Raw genomic sequence first — 19,486 nt, 5'->3', positions numbered from 1 at the left:
AGTAAGCAGTATGCCAAATCTTTGACTTTAAATCCAACACCTCTGTTTTTCTACTATCCAACTTCTTCATAGATGGCAAATGTATATTAATTAGGAATTACAAATGTACAGTAGTAAAATGGTAGCACAAGGCCATTCATCACCATCATGTGGATCATTAGGATACTTAGACTGATCAGACATCAAATATATTTGTTTGATTAAAATTTCTGAACAAGAAAACTTTCCTAAATTCATATAAAAGTCAATATGCAAGAAACTAAACATTTAATATTATACATTTTTATTTTGAAGCAAGAGTCAGATATTGTACATTTCTACTGACTCTGACTCCACTCAAAACGGTTCCCAGCTCTACAGTCCTGGTGACTAGGTTGCTTTAGACCAGCCACTTTCACAGCCTGAAGACCCAATCCTTATCACACTTGTCTTTCATTACAAGGATGCTGTAATTACTATGTTTCAAATATATAGAAACTGATATGAACACTGTAAATGCTGTATAAGACTACAAAATTAGTTAGACAAGAGTATACTGAGAATGAACAGACCATGGAAAAAATGACTGGACATAATAAGAAGGCTTCTGTGTAGGCAACAGACTCACCTAGTGCATGTGACATTATGGATATCTAAAAATTATTTTTAATTTTTAAAATAATACTTGTGTTTCACTTGTGCAGCATAAAATATCTGTAACATTTTCAAGTGTTCAAAGTACACACAATCTAGCTGTAACACTCAAACAACCTTTAAACTCTATAGCCATTCTGCAATGGAAGAGGAGGACTGATGATGGCTCAAGGCCACCAAGGTGGAAAAATCTAAACCAAATGGGCAGATATGAAAATATGAACGGTGGACTTCCCAGTTCTATTTAAATCATTACTCTATATTATTTTATGCTACAGAAGTGAAACACAAGTATTATTTTAAAAATTAAAAATAATTTTTGGACATCCATAATGCCACATGCACTAGGTGAGTCTGTTGCATACACAGAGGGTTTCATATTATGTTAAGTAATTTTTCACATGGTCTACTCATTCTCACTATTACACTAGCACTCAGGTTTTATTGCATGCAAAAAAGAAAATTGCCACTTACTTTATGAATGCAAATGATTTTACACTTACCCGTCCACAAAAAAGCACTGTAAAGTGAACTGTACAGGAAGATGAACACAAGAATTTGTATAGGGATGCTTCTCTCCTCAATAGTGAAATTCCAGATTATCATTCCAATGCAGGCTACAAACTACAAAAGAGAAGATTCTATTTTTTAAATTTTATTTTAGTACCACTAGGCTTTTAATCTTAATTTTAAAAGATGTTTTTACCAATTTAATGTTACATATTTAATTGATTGCATATACACTAATTTTTACATGAACTAAAGAAATGTTTCAAGATAATGGAAGTGAGGAAAGCATTTTTAGACCTTAAGCATGTTCTTTAGGTCAGGGGTGGGAATTATGCAGCCCTCCAGACTTCAATGGATTTTAACTCTTTGCCAGCACAGAACGGCCAACACAGTGCAACCTCTGGGCAGCAGACTTCAAGCTCTGGCTGGCACAGGCCACAGGAAGAAATGAGCCAAGTTGCCATCCAACATCATCTGAAGGGATGCATGATTTCTCAACCTTTTAGATGATGCAATGCATGTGCTGGAACAGGCCTCATCTTAAAAATGCACACATCACTATCACCCCTCCCCATTCCCCATGTGGGAGGAAAAAATCTACCGTATATGCTCAACTATAAGTCGAAAAATTTATGCCCCAAAATGAACTCCAAAATCCTGGGTAGACTTATGGAAGGGTCAATGAGTTAATGCTAATACATTTTGTGAAAGAAGAAGTGCCCACCTTTCTCTGTAGCCTTGTAACGGCTCCCTGTTTGAAGCCCCGGCGCTGGCTCTCATTTCCTCCACTCCTCCTCTCTCCCTCTTCTGTGTGTGTGTATATGTGTGTCTGTTTCCCTCTCTGCTTTCCCGCGCAGCCAGACCTAACAAGTTGCTGCTAAGGAAAGGAACACGCCCTGGCTTGTACCCCGTTTTGCCTGGAAGCCCTGGGGGTGAAAGGTAGAGAGAGAGAAAGGTTTGTCCTCCATTTCTGCTAGCTATGAGCTTAGGAGTCCTAGGCTGAATAGCAAGCAGAGAGAGAGAGAAAAGCCTGTCCACCATTTCTGCTAGCTATGAGCTTAGGAGTCCTAGGGGTGAATAGCAGAGAGAGAGAAAGGCCTGTTCTCCATTTCTGCTAGCTATGAGCTTAGGAGTCCTAGGCTGAATAGCAAGCAGAGAGAGAGAGAAAAGCCTGTCCACCATTTCTGCTAGCTATGAGCTTAGGAGTCCTAGGGGTGAATAGCAGAGAGAGAGAAAAGCCTGTCCTCCATTTCTGCTAGCTATGAGCTTAGGAGTCCTAGGCTGAATAGCAAGCAGAGAGAGAGAGAAAAGCCTGTCCACCATTTCTGCTAGCTATGAGCTTAGGAGTCCTAGGGGTGAATAGCAGAGAGAGAGAAAGGCCTGTTCTCCATTTCTGCTGACTATGAGCTTAGAGTCCTAGGGGTGAATAGCAGAGAGAAAGAAAGGCCTGTCCTCTATTTCTGCTAGCTATAAGCTTAGGAGTCCTGGGGGTGAATAGCAGAGAGAGAGAAAGACCTGTCCTCTATTTCTGCAAGCTATGAGCCTTGGGAGTCTTGGGGGTGAAAAGTAGAAAGACAGTGGGGTCTGTCCTCCTTTTCACAAGCCATGTGCCTTGGAGATGCTTTTGGTAAGGGGAAGAGTGTGTGTGTATGTGTGTGCACGCTGAGGTTTGTTTCCCCTTTTCCATGCTGAGACTGATGCTTAGGAGAGGTCCAGAGAGTGAGATACAGGGAGGGAAGTGGTGCTTTGTTTCCCCCACCCGCTTTAGATCTTTTGTAACATCCTCCAGTGTTTGCCCCTTGACGTATCCACGGGTCATATCAAAATCCATGATTTTGGATCCAAAAACTGCCCTCGACATATACATGAGGTAGACTTATACATGAGTATATACAGTAATACCTCTAGGAAGTTTCTTTGTAAGTGTTATTATTAGAACTGAAGTATTAGTATTACAAAATACTTAACTGTCCAAAAAACATTGTCAACACAATGAAAACTGAATGGGAAAGCATACAGTATACTATAACCTCTAGTCTCAGGAGTACAGAAACACTGCGTGCTCAACCAAGTAAGACACTGACCTTCCATTAATATGAAAGACTTACATACAATTACAGTCAGCCCTCCACATTTGTGGAGGTTAGAGGAACAAGACCCCTGTGAATGTGGAAAATCTGCAAATAAGGGAATGGGAGGGGTTGGGGAACCCACATGTGAACCCCTCCAACCTTCTCCTCTCACTTCCTCTAGCAAGCTGTCCCAGGCACGGGAGGAGGCTGTGTGAGAGCCTCTCCCACCTCACCTCCAAAACTAGCAAATAACCAAATTCACAAATGCCAAAGCTGTGAATGTCAAGGGCCGACTGTAGTTGTATCCAATGCAGTGCCCAACAAACAGGAATTCCACAACCTCTTCCCCGCGACATCAGCTTCCACCCAATCCCCCCTCTCCCTACAGCCTTCCCAAACTCTAAGGAAAAAGTTTTTGAACCACAAAACAACTACAGTAGAGATAAGGGATTGGGGAATTCTCCTTGTCCATGTGTTCCTGAACTCAAATTGCTTTGGCTGCACCCTGTGTACTCAGTTACATTTTAGTTAATAGTCTTCCAACATGCTTACTGGTTCTGAATCAGGTCCACATCTTCTTAGGTTTATCAAAGTGACAGCAACACACATATTCAAAAACATTTCCTACTATCGAGGAATTTCAAAATGATCATTTCCACAAGCCAAAACCATTATATATTTATTCTGTACTGACCTGTGCAACAAGTAAGTTAGTTGTGAGCATATGAGGAAGCTGTTTATACTTTTTACTTAACAGAATAACACCAAGGGACCAGATCTGAAACACAAATTGCAGATTAAATTAAGTTTTCCCTTGTCCCAAAGAACCACAAAATGCTACACTTCCTATATTTCAGCGGTACTCAAACTTCTAGGAAATGTTTCTCACATCTGCTTTTACACTAAGTCAACTATTTACTAGTATTTCTCTTTCCACTGAACAACTCCATGATTTCCCAGAACATACTGTATTTTCTGGTGTATAAGACTACTTTTTAACCCAGGAAAATCTTCTCAAAAGTCAGGGGTTGTCTTATATGCCGGGTGTCGTCTTATAGGGCGGGTGCTGAAACCTCTGAGCTGAACTGGCGAATCTGCGGTCACTGCATATGGTGGGGGGAGCTCAAAAATGGCCAGGGCCACATCCCCGCCATATGTGGTGACTGTATGAAAGCAGCAAGGGTGGCACTGTACAAATACAGTAGAAGAAAATCCACTCATCAGGATTCGTGGAAAGAAGTTACTTAACGCGGTCCCGATGATGAAGTAGGGGGTGCCTCACCAGGAAGGTGTAAGTGAAGGGCGGAGCAAACTGCAGGTGTCCGAGATGTCTGGGGTATGAAAAAAAGCTGTGTTTATGCTACCGCTCTGATAGTCTTGGAGACAGGGAGGGCTGGGCAGGTAGGGAGAACTGACCAATCCAAGCAGGCTTTGTATACAACAAGTTTTCCTGCTAAGTACCTGCATGTCATAAGCATTTGAATTAAAATTGCCATATTGAAATCAAATTTGATGTTTTTTAAATTTTTATTTGGTGTACGTTGGAAGAGGGGTAGTCTTATATGTCAAGTATATCCCAAACTCTATATTTTAACTAGAAAAGTTGGGGGTCGTCTTATACGCCCAGTCGTCTTATACGCCGGAAAATACGGTCATTAAAAATCAGTCCAAGTTAGCATTCTGATTTTTATGAGCTAGCTAATTATCAAGCCCTTGAAATGTATCAGGAATAGGATTGCTCTATTAGGATTTACTACTGGTTAATCAGGCAAGCTTCATAAGCTTACCTTACCTACTGTATATAAGCACAATATTTTAATCTCAGTATCAAACTCTTTCACTGTGATGCCTCCAGAACACCAAATATATCAAGTCACAAAATTATAATATAATATAATATAATATAATATAATATAATATAAAACAATACAATACATGAAACAAATACACATTACAGATATAAACACAGGATAAATATATATTCAAAGTAAGATGGGAAGGGAAAGTTTTGGCTTATGGGTTGTACTTTATTTTAATTTGTTTACTAAAACTCCAAGATACACCAATCAGAGCCTGGTGCAAAACGCATACACTACGAATTTAAAAATACCAAGTACACAAATTTATCAAGTTCCAAAAATGAGCTGAGCTCACCATCTTTTAATTCAAAAATAAATTCCTGGTGAAGTTTCCTTAACTGTAATGGTATAAGGATGGATAGCATGAGGCAAAGGTATGGCTGGCAAGCTGGATTTAAACATTATTAAATACATAGTCAAAAATCCTGGGCAACCTTCTACAAATTATCCAGCAATCTACCAGCAGATCTCTATCTATTTAGTCCCAGCCTCTGACATAAAAGATGTGGATGGAGAAGTGATGCAAACATGGCTGCTGTAGAACACTTCACTTTGTTGCATCTGCACATGTTGACAAACAGCAGCCAACCAGAGATTTCCTCTAAGTCCACATCTATGTATTCTTAAATTATAAGGCTGCACACAAATTTTTTTTAGAAGTAAAACAGACACATTTCCCCCTCAAACAGAGATAATATCAATCTGGGAAAAGATGTGTTGCAACAGAACAAAGGAGTGAAACAGATGGGCTGAATGAAGCGGCTTTCTGGCTGCTTTGGTGGTGTGCTGATTAAATGAGGCACACCTCCAAAGAGGTTGGAAGCCATGCCGAAGCCGCACTATAGTTCTTAGAACTGGAGCAAAAAGGAGCTGGGATAATCCGATTCCTGGCAGCACTGATCAGCCCCTGTGTCTGCAGCCCACCTTGGGAACGGACTGTGCAGACAGCAGATTTCTGATCTGCTTCCGAGTGGAGTGGACTTGAGCTGCTGTCTGCTCCAGCCCAAAGACACTTCACAGCACACTGATTCACAGGGGTAGCCACTTAGCACACTGTTGGCAAGACCATTATGATGTTTGTTGAATTGCTAATAAAAACTTAAGTCATCTGGTAAAGTAGGAAAAATATATTCCTCCAGTCTTCCAAAATTTTCAAGACAGCAGCTTCTATTGTTTATTGCCTTAAAATTACAAACAAGATGGACAACTACATTTGTTACATTCCTCAGGTTGTTACTATTAAAGATAACCTTTTAACCACAAAAGGTTAAAATATTACATAGATAAGACTGCTAGCTTCTGTTATCCTTCCTATCTTCTGGGAACTGGATGAAGCAGAAACAGAACACTGCTGTGTATGCTTACTTGGAATTAAGCACCCAAGTGTGTAGTGACGTTTGCCCCCAAGTGAATTCCACTAGATATCTCCTGCCTGCTCTTTTTTCTTTTCTGCTCACACAATAAAATTCTGATCACTTAATACTCACCAAAGAGACAACACTGACAATACTAATATCAAAGCTAACATTTTGGATTGCAGATGCCAGTCTGTTTCGATCCATAGATGGAATGGTTAATAGCCAGGCAGAAACATACATGATAGGGGCAGAAACAAAAGTGCTGATCACCATTCCTGAAGTTATCTGCAATCACATAAAAGGAACACATTCATTCCACTGAAAAGTCACCCCAGCAAGTATGTCCATGGCGTACAGTACTACAGTGTCCAACATTTTTGCATGTTCTATTCCCTTTCCCTCCTTTCAACAACTCCCACTTGGGTAACAGGAGGGTAGAACAGGGGTTGGGGATGATGTGACCCTCCAGTTGTTGTTGTTATTATTATTATTATTATGCTTTATTTATATAGCGCTGTAGATTTACACAGCACTGTACATAGAAACAATAAAATAGATAAAGTAAACCTGCCCATGGTGTACAATTTAAGAAATAATAGCATAATACATATAAATAATACATAACAATACAGTAAAGGGTTCAATAAAACAGGCAACAAAGTGAGGAATGTGCATGTGCAAGACTAGAACTACAGCAGCTGTTATCCATGGAAAAGCCTTCCTCTTCAATTCCAGCCTGAAAAAATGAGAAACTAAGAAGTGAAGGCCTGATGCGGTCAGTAGAAAGTACTGATCAAAGGTAAAGAAAAAAACTTCTCTTATGAAAGAGTACCATCCTTCAACATTACATTTCTCATAATATTAACTCTTGAGACTGTACCAAGCCAAAAATTATTATATTTGCAACAGGTTTAAAAAGGAGAAAATAAATAAATCTACAATGAGAAATTTTGTAAGCTTTACCAATACAGTACCTTTAAAGTTAAAGGCAGATTACCAGCTTCTTGCCTAAAGCCTCTTAAATTAGTACCCTTCCTTTTACCTAATATCTACCTATCTCTGTCTCTATATCTTTGTGTATATTTACTGTTCAGAACATTAACTTTCCCAGAACAGGGTAATCTCCAAAGGTCAGCCAGCAAAACAACCCTTAAGAACAGTCTAACAAAGAGGTAAGTGCTCTTAAGCATAATGGAATCAGTTTGTTCAGGTTGGACAGTGATTTTATCTTTCAAGAACTCAGGAGGTCAGTAATGCTTGCACCACTTTGAAAAAGCTAATTTTTTATGCTCTAATTTTGCATTTCTTCAATCAAGTAAAGAACTTATAGGACATACAACTTCTACTTCCATGTTAAATTGTGTTGCGAATATAGCCACGCCAGGAGCTGCGGGAAAGACTCCATAGAGAAATGCATAGTTTGATAAGCTGGTGTGGTTGACCAAGCTGTCACTCTTGTCCAACAATTCCACCATTTCCCTGCATAGAAGCGGCATCAACAGTCTGGAAGAAAAAAAAAGGAAATATAAATTACCCAATGGCAAATTTTTACAAACTTTGTTAATCTAATTATTTTGTTTCATTTGAAGAATTTATGCAATGGACAGGAAGAGAGAGGACATGGTAAAAAGCCAGCCATTTCATCTAATCTGTTCTTTGAATATGTTACAGCCCTAATCAAATACAAACTCTCACAGTTAAAACCCACTATGACCAATGGGCTCAAGTGGACTGGATCACAACCAACATGTACAAAGTTCTGTTATGAAGCACAGTGTGGCAAAACTGATTCATGTCTGCAACACCATTTTTGTGGGGGTTACCTTTGAAGAGAATTCAGAAGCTGCAGTTAGTTCAAAATATAGTAGTCAGTTTTGTTTTGTTTTTTACTAGGGTGGTCTGCTGTGACTAGGATAATCAGACTCCTTCTTTTCCCAGATGTTGCTTACATTTCAACCTTCTGTCTAGGAGGAATTTCAAAATGTTCTCCATTTTGAGTATGACTAAAAAGCATGAATTAATATTTATATGAGTGTTTTAAGCTTTTATTTGGTCATGCCCAACATTCTGCTTGAATGTCCTACATTTTGTGGTGTCCTGTCCTCCTTTGCAGTTAGCACATCTGGTCACCTTGGCTGAGAATATGCCTCAATAATTACAGGAAATCTACACTGCCCACTGGATCTCTTCCACCATCAATTCAAGATCTCAATGTTGACTTTTAAAACCCTTCAATTTGGGGTTTAAGGACTGCCTTGTCCCATGTCATCATGCCAAAAGGCTGAAATCTTCCACTGAGGTCTTTCACAGAATGCCATTGCTACTAGATATCAAGCTGGTGACAATGAAGGAATGGGATTTCTCAGACTTCCACCATTCCATTGAGGCTTCCCTGGTGCCCACTAGTCATCTTCAAGTATCTGGCTAAGACATCTATCTTGTCTCAGGCATTCTAATGGTTTGTATTTAACTACCGAAAATATTGGGACTGATGTTTTCACTCTATTTCAATTGCTATTTAGTCTACTTATGTTAACTGTGGAGTTTATTGCTTTGTTTTAAGTCATATGGGGTAACTCACTCCAGAATAAATATTATGAAGAATGGTATATATAAATGCCTTCAATAAAGGGGAAAAAATGAAAGTGTTTATATGAATGTTACTTAAAATACCTGTAAAGCACAGTTATAAAGCTAATCTATCTGTTGTTTATACAGACAATTTAACTTCATCAGTTTTATCTTCAGTAAGCTTTAGAGGCAAACTTCCCTCTGAATCTCTATACAGAACACACTTTTCCTGCTACCACCATGCGGTAGTTACACCTGTGAGAAACATCAAAGGATCCTGACCTTATTATATAAACCTCATATCTGCCATCACCTCTCCCACTTCTGACAGTACACATCCACTCCCTTGTGCCACAATGCTAATGCCTTGATAAAATAATCAGCCCCCTTCCTGAGTTCTTCTTTTTCCTTTAGTTGGAAATGAACAGCAATATATTCTAAGGTAGAGAGAAATCCAAGGCCTTTTCACACTTTAGAATGCATGCAACTTCACTGTTCCTCCTTATGTTGCACACTAATATTTAAACAGAAGGTCTGAAACTGGAAGCACACAATGGACAAGTGCTGGAAGCCAAGGCCAACTGAACTTCCTAAGCACAGGTGTCTATTTGCAATGTTTGGAAAGTCATACACAACCCTCCCTCACAAAAGTCAGTGATCACTGCATGTATGGTAGATACAAGAAACACATCTAATATTGAAAGAGGCCCTCAGCATAAACAGACAGAAGTGCTAACTTTATTTGCTAAATGTAAATGTGTTTCCCTCCTTCAAATGTCTGAGACACACTCCATACAGATAGAAATAAAAATGGCCTGATTCTGAAGTGCAGACCTTTCAGATGTGTCAGGGAAGGTGATGAGGAATTTTCATCATTATACCCTACTTTTAAAGTTGGCTACCTATGGGACACATCCAATGGTTTTCTTCTGTCAATGGAACAAATATGGGTGGCAAATCACATTCACTCTCTAACACCTCCAGAATATTGGAAATTCTCCAAAGCATCAACAGCAAGAAATACCAGTTGCACAAGTGGAAGTCTGCTTATGCAATGTAAGAGTCTTACATATTTAAATTTTAAATTTAAGATAGGGTGGGCAAAAAATAAGTCATGGATCACTGATGATTTATGATGTATTCCCTGCTGCCCTTTGTTGCTAGAATTCTTGCAGAACTCCCAAAAGGACATGGCTTACATTTAATCCAGTAAGGCACTGCTATGTTCCTAATACATATTCTGAATAATATGTATTCAAGAACAACTAACACAAATTACTATCAGCTGTGATCCTTCGATTTAAAGCATGTCAATAAACCACTGTGATTCTAGTTCTAGGAGTATTAGCAGCAATAGCAGCAGATCATTCAAGATGCAAATCAGCTAATCCTGGGTTTGAAGACTTTGGCTGCAGTTCAGAGAAACACATAGTCATTTCTCTCTTCCTGGTGACACTTTTCAGGGCTTTCCCTCTTGCTTCAAAACGAAATCCCACAGAATGCATGGTAAGGATGAGTAAAAAGGTTTGTCAGGTCATGTGTGCACAAATACAATACACATTAACTCTAGGGGTGCTTGAGAAATTTAGTCTTTGTAAATTTCTATATGAAATGACCTGATTTACCCCTCTGGAGATAATGCACAAATTGGAACTTAATCATCAGAGTTTTCACTCTCTTAATGCTGCAACATTATTCTCAGCAGTTTAAATTTACTGAAATAGGTATCTTTTTTAAAAAAAGGGGGGGGGACCTTTAGATTAATGTAGAAACAGACATGGGAGTTAAAATATACAAAAATAACACATACCAAAAATAAACATATATGTCTATCCTTCCTTATGTTTAAATGTTTACATTAGTTTAAAAGCATTAGAACTGTGTACATACATGCACACAAATCACAGTACAAAGAAATTTTAAATAATCAGATTTTTTAAATTCAGATAAATGTACACTAGTTAGGGCCATGTACCAAAAATGTTAACAAGCAGCTTAGTCCAACAATTGTGCAACCCAATCCATACACGCATGTCCAAGTTCTTTAAAAACACATACTGTTTCAGTCTCAGGGTAGAAGATTCAAGACCACAATACAGACATACCTCAATACAGGCATACCTCAGTTAACAAAACCTTTGACAAAGAAGCTCCCTTTTACAAAGTCTTTTTCTGCCTACCCAGCCCCTTCTCTTTTCCGCCTTTTCCGCAGTCTAGTTGGAAGTTTTAAATCATCATTTAGGGGTTGAAGGTGTACTCGAGAAACACAGACATTCAGTTGCTGGGTTGCAGCAGCATGCCTGCAGTAAAAGGTGCACTGAAGTTTGAGCAGTGCATGAATGGAGTTCTTAGCCGATCCCAGTCTAGCCATATGTGCCTGTCTACAAAAGGCAAAGAAATTAAAAGCTGTCTCTGGAATCCCTTACTAAGCATGCATGAAAAGCAAAAGAGAGAGAAAGGGCAGGAAAAATAAGCTTGCTTCACTAGCTACCTCCGGCATGCATAAAAAAAGCAAAGTTCTGCAAGTAAAGGCCACTAAAATAGAAATCATAAAAAGTGGGAGCTCATGATACAAAAAATCCCTGCATGCATTCTGGAAGAAACCTTCAAGTGGTTTCTAGAAGGTTCAAAATGTTTTTGTTTACTACCTGACCAGGTTGCTTCATTTCACCTGTGCGTACTGTTAGTTCTGAATAAAAACTCTGATGTAACATGTTCAGCTGCTCTCTTTTCCCTATTCTTTCTATGGCCCAAAACACATTGGCCAAAAGTGCTGGCTTCGGGCCAATCTAGGGGTGTGGTATACAGATGACGCATGCCCTCAGATCAGGTTGAAGCTGTGCTGCAGCTGCCTAAGGTGGCCCAAGGCTGCCGGCAAAAGGAGTGCAAAAAAAGTGCTCCTTGCTGCTGGCCTATTCAGAACCGTGGCGGTGGCTGGCCTTAGGACTGCAGCATGTGCTTGCTGCAGTCCCATGCTGAATGGGGAGCAATTGGGGTGGGAGTGACCAGAGGCCACTCCAAGCTATCAGTCTGCTTGACCTCCATGTTATTTCTACATTTCATATCAAATTTTCTGGTAAAGAAGTAAAGCCCAGGAACACATTTACTTCATTAACCAAGGTATACCAGAACTGAAAAACTGACAAAAAATAAAGACAATAATAGAAACAAAAATTATACTTACAGTTTAGCTGTGATGAGAAGAATCAGTGCAACAAATGTACTCCTTGTCAGTTTCTTGATTTGGCCCACCATCGTGAGGCCCAAATAAAAAAGTGCTGAACCTGAAAATGAGCTGGCAAGCCCATCAAGGAAGTTTTCCAAATATTCAGGAATCTTTTGGTTGAGAATGAAATTTGAGGCAATTCCTATGAAGACCATAAATACAATAGGGTTCTGTATCACTCGAAGAAGTCCAAGTCCCACAATCTTGATTTTGCTATGAGAAAGACTCTGATTGTCTCTTGATTTCTGGATTTCACAAAAGATGAATCCTAAAGGGTTTAGCATCATAAGAGATATTGGTGCAACCAAGTAAATGTACTGGAGATATTCTGGATATGTAGTTTGATACAATGCTTCAACTAGAGGGAAAATGAGAAGCATGAAAATCAGTCATTGATAGGAATTTTCACAGATGTTTTACATACACAGTAAATCTTTGTTCTCACCGGTGCACATTTTTATTCATATAGGCCAGGATTCACAAGTTTTCACCTCTTCATCAACTGCTTATCCAGGAGAGATTTATCAGATTAAATCTGCACTTCAGATACAATGCAGCTTGACACTGCTTTAATTGTTATGGCTTCATCCTGTGAAATCCTGAGATTTGTAGTTTGTTATGGCACCAGAGCTCTCTGACAGAGAAGCCTAAGTATCATATAAAACTACAAATCCCAGAATTCCATAGCATTGAGCTATGACAGTTAGTGATGTCAAATTGCATTATTACTGCAATACAGAAAAGACCTTAGATAAGCATCCTGCACTAGACCCTTAACTAAATCAAATTGTGGGCCTGAACAGACAAGCCAAAATAAAGCTACTTCAGGTCACTTTGAAGGTATGCTGTTTAAATGACAGAAGTATCTTAAGAGACCAGAAGCTGCGCCAAAGCTGCACTCCAGGCCTTAGGTCTGGAGTGGGGCTTTGGCGTGGCTTCTGGCCTCGTAGGACTCATGCAGCATTTAAACAGCATACCTCCAAAGTGAGCCGAAGCAGCTTTATTTTGGCCTGTCTGTTCAGGCCCATAGTCTTATTTAGAGATTTTGTTCTACAATCCATTGCATCAGCTGGTGCTGAGATCTATGCCCTTTTCCGGGGGAAAGCAAGCGCCCAAAAAGACTGTCTCCCATTTAACACATTTTTAAAAAGAAGACCATAGGTCTATAAAGATTCTGAAGAAAACCCAAAAGAGAGACACAGTGAAGGAACGAAAAGACTAAAATCTCAACCAAAGTAAGGTATAACTAGAGTACAGAAAGGAAGTGCAAACAAAATTAGAGAGACAGATTAACAATACACAGCAGCTCACAAAAACATGAGGAGATATCTGTGAGAAGAACACTCCCTACTCTGCCACAGCAGACAAAAAGGAACTCAGATTGTAAGCCTGAGGGCAGGGAACTGTCTAATTAAAAGACTGGATGCACAGTGCTGTGTAAATTTACAGCGCTATATAAATAAAGCTTAATAATAATAATAATAACAACAACAACTGGGGGGAACAGCAGGAGCTATGCTTTTGAGTATGCAAATGAAGAGTGGGAGGAAGAGTCAGCTCCCCCAAAATTGCACTCAGCTCAATAACCTTCTGAACAAGGTGCTGTGCAGGCACAAAATCCATACGCGCAAATCAGGAACATAAAATGTAGTAGTGTATAATCTATCAGAAATGCTTCCACATCCTGGACATCCCCATCCTGGTACCCTGCAAATATTTCAGACTACAATTCCCAACACCACTGACTACTAGCCATGGTGACTGGGGAAAATGGCAACTATAGCCAACACTTCTGCAGACTGCCAGGCTGGGAAAGGCTATGATAAGCTAAGAAAGTGTAAAAGGAGTCATAGATCACACAGCATTAGGGCTGTCAATTGATTTTCTAAAACAACCACAGCTTATTTAATTCAGAAGTGGGGATCATACAGCGTTCCAGATGCTGTTGGACTGACTAATCCTTGCAGCCTCAACTAGCAAAGCCAATGAAGAGGGATAATGGAAATTATAGTTCAACAACATCCCAAGAGCCACTTGATGTAATTGGTTCATGACTAACTCACATGATATTTTTATTCTGAGAAAAAAAAAATACACTTGGCTGTGAACACGAGTTCATTCCTGGTGTGGGGTGGGGAGGAATGCTTCTGGAGTAGATTTCCAAATAAAGGGCAGTACTGTCAATGGAAAGTGGGAGAATCACTTTCACCAATTCCCTCTTTTTGCCATTTGTGCCCACCCCGGAGAATCTGCTCCAGACAGCTGTGGTACTGTCTGATGTAGTGTGGGAAGGCAGGCGTGAGAGAGAGAGAATAAGGAAAAAACTGGCCCTACTTCTGCCAACAAAACCCTTGACTGGGTCTCCATTCCTTGCATGCTGGCAGAAACCTTCTTTACTAACAGATGCTTTAAAGATTCCTGGCTTCAGAGAGTGGCTTTTTCCTATTTAAAGTCTTAATTTTAAAAATATCAGTCGGTCTTCAATGAAGTTAAAGTTATTTCCATTTGTGCCTTCAAGTCCCCTGTTGACTTATGGCAACCCCATGAATTTCATTAAAGTTTTCTTAAACAACCATTTATCCCATCCTAATGATACTGTGCTTTTTGTTTGCCAAGTCTGGTAATCTGTAAACTCCTTTAAGAAGATGCTTGTTTGTTAAATCTGTTCTCTTCTTGTTGAAATTGCATTCTCATCATGCCAAACTCCATGAATAGCAGAAGGTGATAGAGGACACATTTTATGTTTCCATGAGGAACTAATCACAATCCAAATAGATACAGAATGCTTTCCAGTAGGAAAGATAGCCTGCTGGCATTTTGAATATCCAAACTGGGATGCAGTGATTTAGTGGTTAAGATGCCAATTCTGATGACTGGACGGTTGGCAGTTTGAAGCCTGAGAGCTGCTTGATGGGGTGAGCTCCTGTCACTAGTCCCAGCTTCTGCCAACCTAGCAGTTTGAAAGCATGCAAACCTAAGAAGATAGATACCACTTTGGTAGGAAGATAACAGCGTTTGGTGCAGTCATGCTGGCCACGTGACCAACAGATTCGTCTTCGGACAATGTTGGCTTTTCGGTTTAGTTATGGAGATGAGCACCACCTCCTACAGTTGGTTATGACTAGACATTCATGTCAAGGAACTACTTTTACCTTTACCTTCAATCTTTAGGTTCCCCTCTCCAAAACTCAGGGTGCATCAACCAGGATTTGATCTCTGAATTAAGTGACTAAGGCTACCACTGTGCTTCTAACGAGTCAGATATGGCTTCTCACAAAGACACCCATCTCTAAATTTAAAATGGCAACCAGCTATAAGAATGGCTACTGAATACACTTGATCCTTTACTGTTCTGACCAATGATTCATGGCTCTCTACTGGAAGGGCCCAAGTATTTATTTCTGGCATGGACCTGTGGGCCTGTGCTGTCATATTAACTTGTGACATTGTTAATTGCAGTTTGACCTAAACAATTAAATGGTAATGCAGTAAACTCCAAACTAGGTGTGTGCCTTCACAGATACCTATTAAAATGCTACAAGGTGTAATTTCTAAGTGGTGAAAGGTGAACTGCAAGAGAAGAAACAACACGCAAGCAATATAAAAGGAAATATAAGGCCTCAAAAGGCATGTGGCCTCAAGCCTGTAAAGTGAAATGTGCACTAACAGAGAGGCTAGGGCTATTAGCTGGGCCAGATACAATAGGCCCTTGGTATTAGCTGGGGTTTGGTTCCAGGATCCCCTGTGGATACCAAAATCCAGGGATGTTCAAGTCCCATTATATACAATGGAATAGTAAAATGTGTCCCTTATATATACTGTACATAAAATGGCAAAATCAAGGTTCGCTTTTGGGAATTTACGAATTTTTAAAATATTTTCAAGCCATGGATGGTTGAATCCATGGCTATGAAGAGCTGACTGTACTTTGGTAAACCCATTTTCAGGACAGAGGCCTGAATACTTTAGTCCAAAGTGGTGCCCAAGCTTTGGTCCTTCAGATGTTTTGGACTTCAGCTCCCAGAAGTCCTGACAGTTGGCCAAGCAGTTGGTTGAAGTCCAAAACATCTGGAGGACTAAAGTTTGGAAATCACTGCTTTAGTCTCACTTTGATTGCCAGCCATTCATAAAGCTATTCATAAAGATAAACATATAAACTAAAGGTGGTTCCTGATTTAATACAGCACCATAAAAAGAGCTGCCTGGCCCAGCACTTGCCAATTTTGAAGTATCTGAGGTGGGGTGAAAATGGCATTCATGACAAAAGAACATGCTAGCAGACCACAGTAAAGCAAGGGGGCTAAGGAGGTGGTCCGTCAGCCCCCAGTATTTCCCCACAGTGCCTCTCCAAGAACTCTAGCAGCTCACCAGAGGCACAAAACAAAACAAAAAAAGCTTCCTTTCCATCAAAACCTAAACAGTAGGACTGCTCTATTTCTAGAGCAGTCTCTGACCTTTATTTCAACATATTTCACGAAATATCCACAGAGGATTCATTTTGGACACCACCACCCCTGGCAGATACCAAAAAATGTGGGACCTGAAGTCCCACTGTCCCTAATGGCAGCATGACATGTGCACACCCGCTAGCGCAACCGCGAGCACTCGCTGCCATTGGGGATGACAGGGCTTGCTGTCCATGGATGTACAACCAAATTATTTTTAAAAAGCAAAACAAAATCTAGTGAAATAGAAAAGTAATAATAATTCTTCTTCTCAAAAAATCAAGCAACCAGCCTGACTAAACTGGGGTTTCCCCAATTGTATCATCACCATAGAAGACTATTTTATTGTGAGTATTATCACATAAATGCTATACAAAGCAATCCTGCCTCCCTCCAAAATGGAAAATGCAAGGGTTTGACACAGTAGGTATTCTATAACACAGTCACATACAGCTATGAAGATCAAGACCAGTATGCTACACTGTGCATGGAAAAGAATAAAATTGAACTTTTCTAGATATTATAACTATCCCTCAACAATCTGCAAATTTGTAAAACAATCACACAACATGTTATCTAAAACTTAATTGGGGGAAAAATCCATACAAGGAAAACACAGGGATCAGAACTGTATGAACTGGAGGAACAGATTTCAACATTTACAAATTGATGGTTTGATTGTTTTCAAGACAAAGAACAATTCTACTGACCAATTTAGAAAAAACACTCCAGTTACTGCCTCAAGAAATAAAAAACAATAGGTTAAAGCTTTAATAAAAAAAAATACTGCAAGCAAAAAGAATTTCCCCTCTCTATAGTTTTCACAGCTGTACTCCCTCTTATTTAGTCAATACTTCACCTTAACACAAAGTCAAAAGTTTCACTTTGCTTGCAGTTTCTACACTCAACACCATGTAAGCACTGTGAGTAATTCTAAGTATCAGTGGTGTTTAAAGTATGCATTTAAAAAGCTAACTTCATCCTCTTAAGCACCTTTTAATGATGGAGTCAATAAACCACCTGGATTTGCCATGTCAATATTTTCTTGAGAATGCTCTCTTAAGAAAGGTTAACTATTGTTTATCCACCCACAGAGCATATTGCAGCAGGTAGGAACACTAACCATCTGAATCAGTATAGACTGGTTAGCTAACATAATAAAAGGTCATATTTTTAGGTCTTTCTAATGTAGTGACAGTAGCACATGCAAGACTATTGCTGTCCCCTGACATGATCCTACCTGAGTGCCCATGTAAGAGGCAAAAAGAGGAAACAGCAAGACACAAAGGCTGCACCTACACTGCAAAAATAAAGCAGTTTGACACCTCTTTTAACTGTCATGGCTCAAGACTGGGATTTGTAGTTTTGTGAGGTATTTAGCCTTTTCTGTCAGATTGCTCTGGTATCATAAGAAACTTCAAATCCCAGAATTTTATAGGATGGAGCCATAACAGTTAAAGCAGTATGAAACTGCATTAATTGTGCAGTATGGCAGCAGCAGAGTGTCTATTTTCCAACAACACACACAGCCTGCCATGACCTTACCCAAGAGCCCATGTAAGCAGTGATGGGGAGGGAAAGGGAGAACAGAGACACAAAGCATCCCTCAACATAAACATACGCCAATTGATTCTTCTTGGCACGTTAAATTTAATGGAATCCTACATAGCTACATAATTTGTAAAGATACAACTCCTTCCCCATTAGTAAACTCAAAGTTTTACTTCATGCCTATGCATTGGCACGATTAAAAAAGGCAGATAGAGCACTTGTCAACACTATCCCAACACAGACAACTGACCCGATACAGACCCAAATAAACCCCAAGCAATCATCACAGACATTATATCATTGGTTGGCATTCTGTTTAGAAGCCATGAGATACAGTTGGCCCTTTTAGTATCCATGGCCACACACACACACACACACACACACATCATGGATGAAAAACACAGTTGGGATCTCAAATCCCACAGTTTTTAATGGCCATGTGAATATACAGCCATTAGGAGCATTGGCGCTTACCCTCCGTGAATGCTTAAATGGCAAATCCACGTAAGGTAGGCTGCATGTGCTTTAGTTTCTTTTTTTCTCACCACAGCAGTGCTACCAAGTCTACAGATAGCAATGTAAACTGTATGTTAATGGTGGTTTTTCCTGAGATGCCATGTACAAACCATATGACTTCAAGAGGATCTATTTTGTTTTGACACTGGATCCAACTTTCACCTAGATCACACAGAAAAAAAAGAAAAAGCAAGCACTAGGGTAGTCTCTCTCTCTCTCTCTGCTTTTGTGTATATGTGTGTGTGTATGTGAGAGAGAGGGGGGAAGAGCTGTATGGGCTCAAACTGTTGGCAACTTCTGCCTTTAATGCAGATATTCTGATAGAGTATTTTAAAAATGCATACAAACATCTCATTTGAGCAAAACCTACTGCCATATGTAGAAAAGACATTTAATTTGTTTCTGGACCCTTCCAACAGCAAAAGATGTAATGCAATATAATGTAATATAATGCAAAATGATGAAGCATTCTGTAAGTACTGGCAGAGAATCATTAATTCAAACTACAGAGACCTGGCTAAACTCACATAGCATTATTGTTATGCTATAATGCTATGCTCTATTCTACTCAAGTAATTAATGATATTTCCTTTCCTTTCAGCTAGTCTTGAAAATTTGATGTAGTTGTCTCTAGTGTTTAAAGTTAAACATTAAAGAATGAGAAAGACCATGTGTTAGGACTAACTTTAAGATGCTTTGATCACAATAATTAGGAACACATCCTGAGTCAGTCCACCTTCTGGCA

At 39.5% G+C, this 19,486-nt stretch overlaps 1 protein-coding gene across 4 annotated transcripts in view; it reads right to left on the bottom strand.

Annotated features, from left to right (window-relative positions):
- The window catches only part of LOC149313736 (lysosomal cholesterol signaling protein-like), a 52,994-nt gene that overhangs the window by 22,087 nt on the left and 11,421 nt on the right, over window positions 1-19,486 (bottom strand). For all 4 annotated transcript variants that reach the window (XM_089519719.1, XM_089519721.1, XM_089519720.1 and 1 more), the window contains exons 3-7: window positions 12,188-12,587; window positions 7,770-7,935; window positions 6,562-6,717; window positions 3,910-3,993; window positions 1,137-1,257 (exon numbers count right to left, since the gene is read on the bottom strand). In XM_089519719.1, the coding sequence (XP_089375845.1) occupies window positions 1,137-1,257; window positions 3,910-3,993; window positions 6,562-6,717; window positions 7,770-7,935; window positions 12,188-12,587 (927 nt within the window). The remainder of the gene's footprint in view (window positions 1-1,136; window positions 1,258-3,909; window positions 3,994-6,561; window positions 6,718-7,769; window positions 7,936-12,187; window positions 12,588-19,486) is intronic.

This window comes from Sceloporus occidentalis, unplaced genomic scaffold (genome assembly GCF_023333645.1).
Source record: "Sceloporus occidentalis isolate IW3139 unplaced genomic scaffold, rSceOcc1.0.p SCAF_4, whole genome shotgun sequence".
Classification (NCBI taxonomy): Eukaryota; Metazoa; Chordata; class Lepidosauria; order Squamata; family Phrynosomatidae; genus Sceloporus; species Sceloporus occidentalis.
This window is presented reverse-complemented; position numbering and strand designations above follow the sequence as displayed.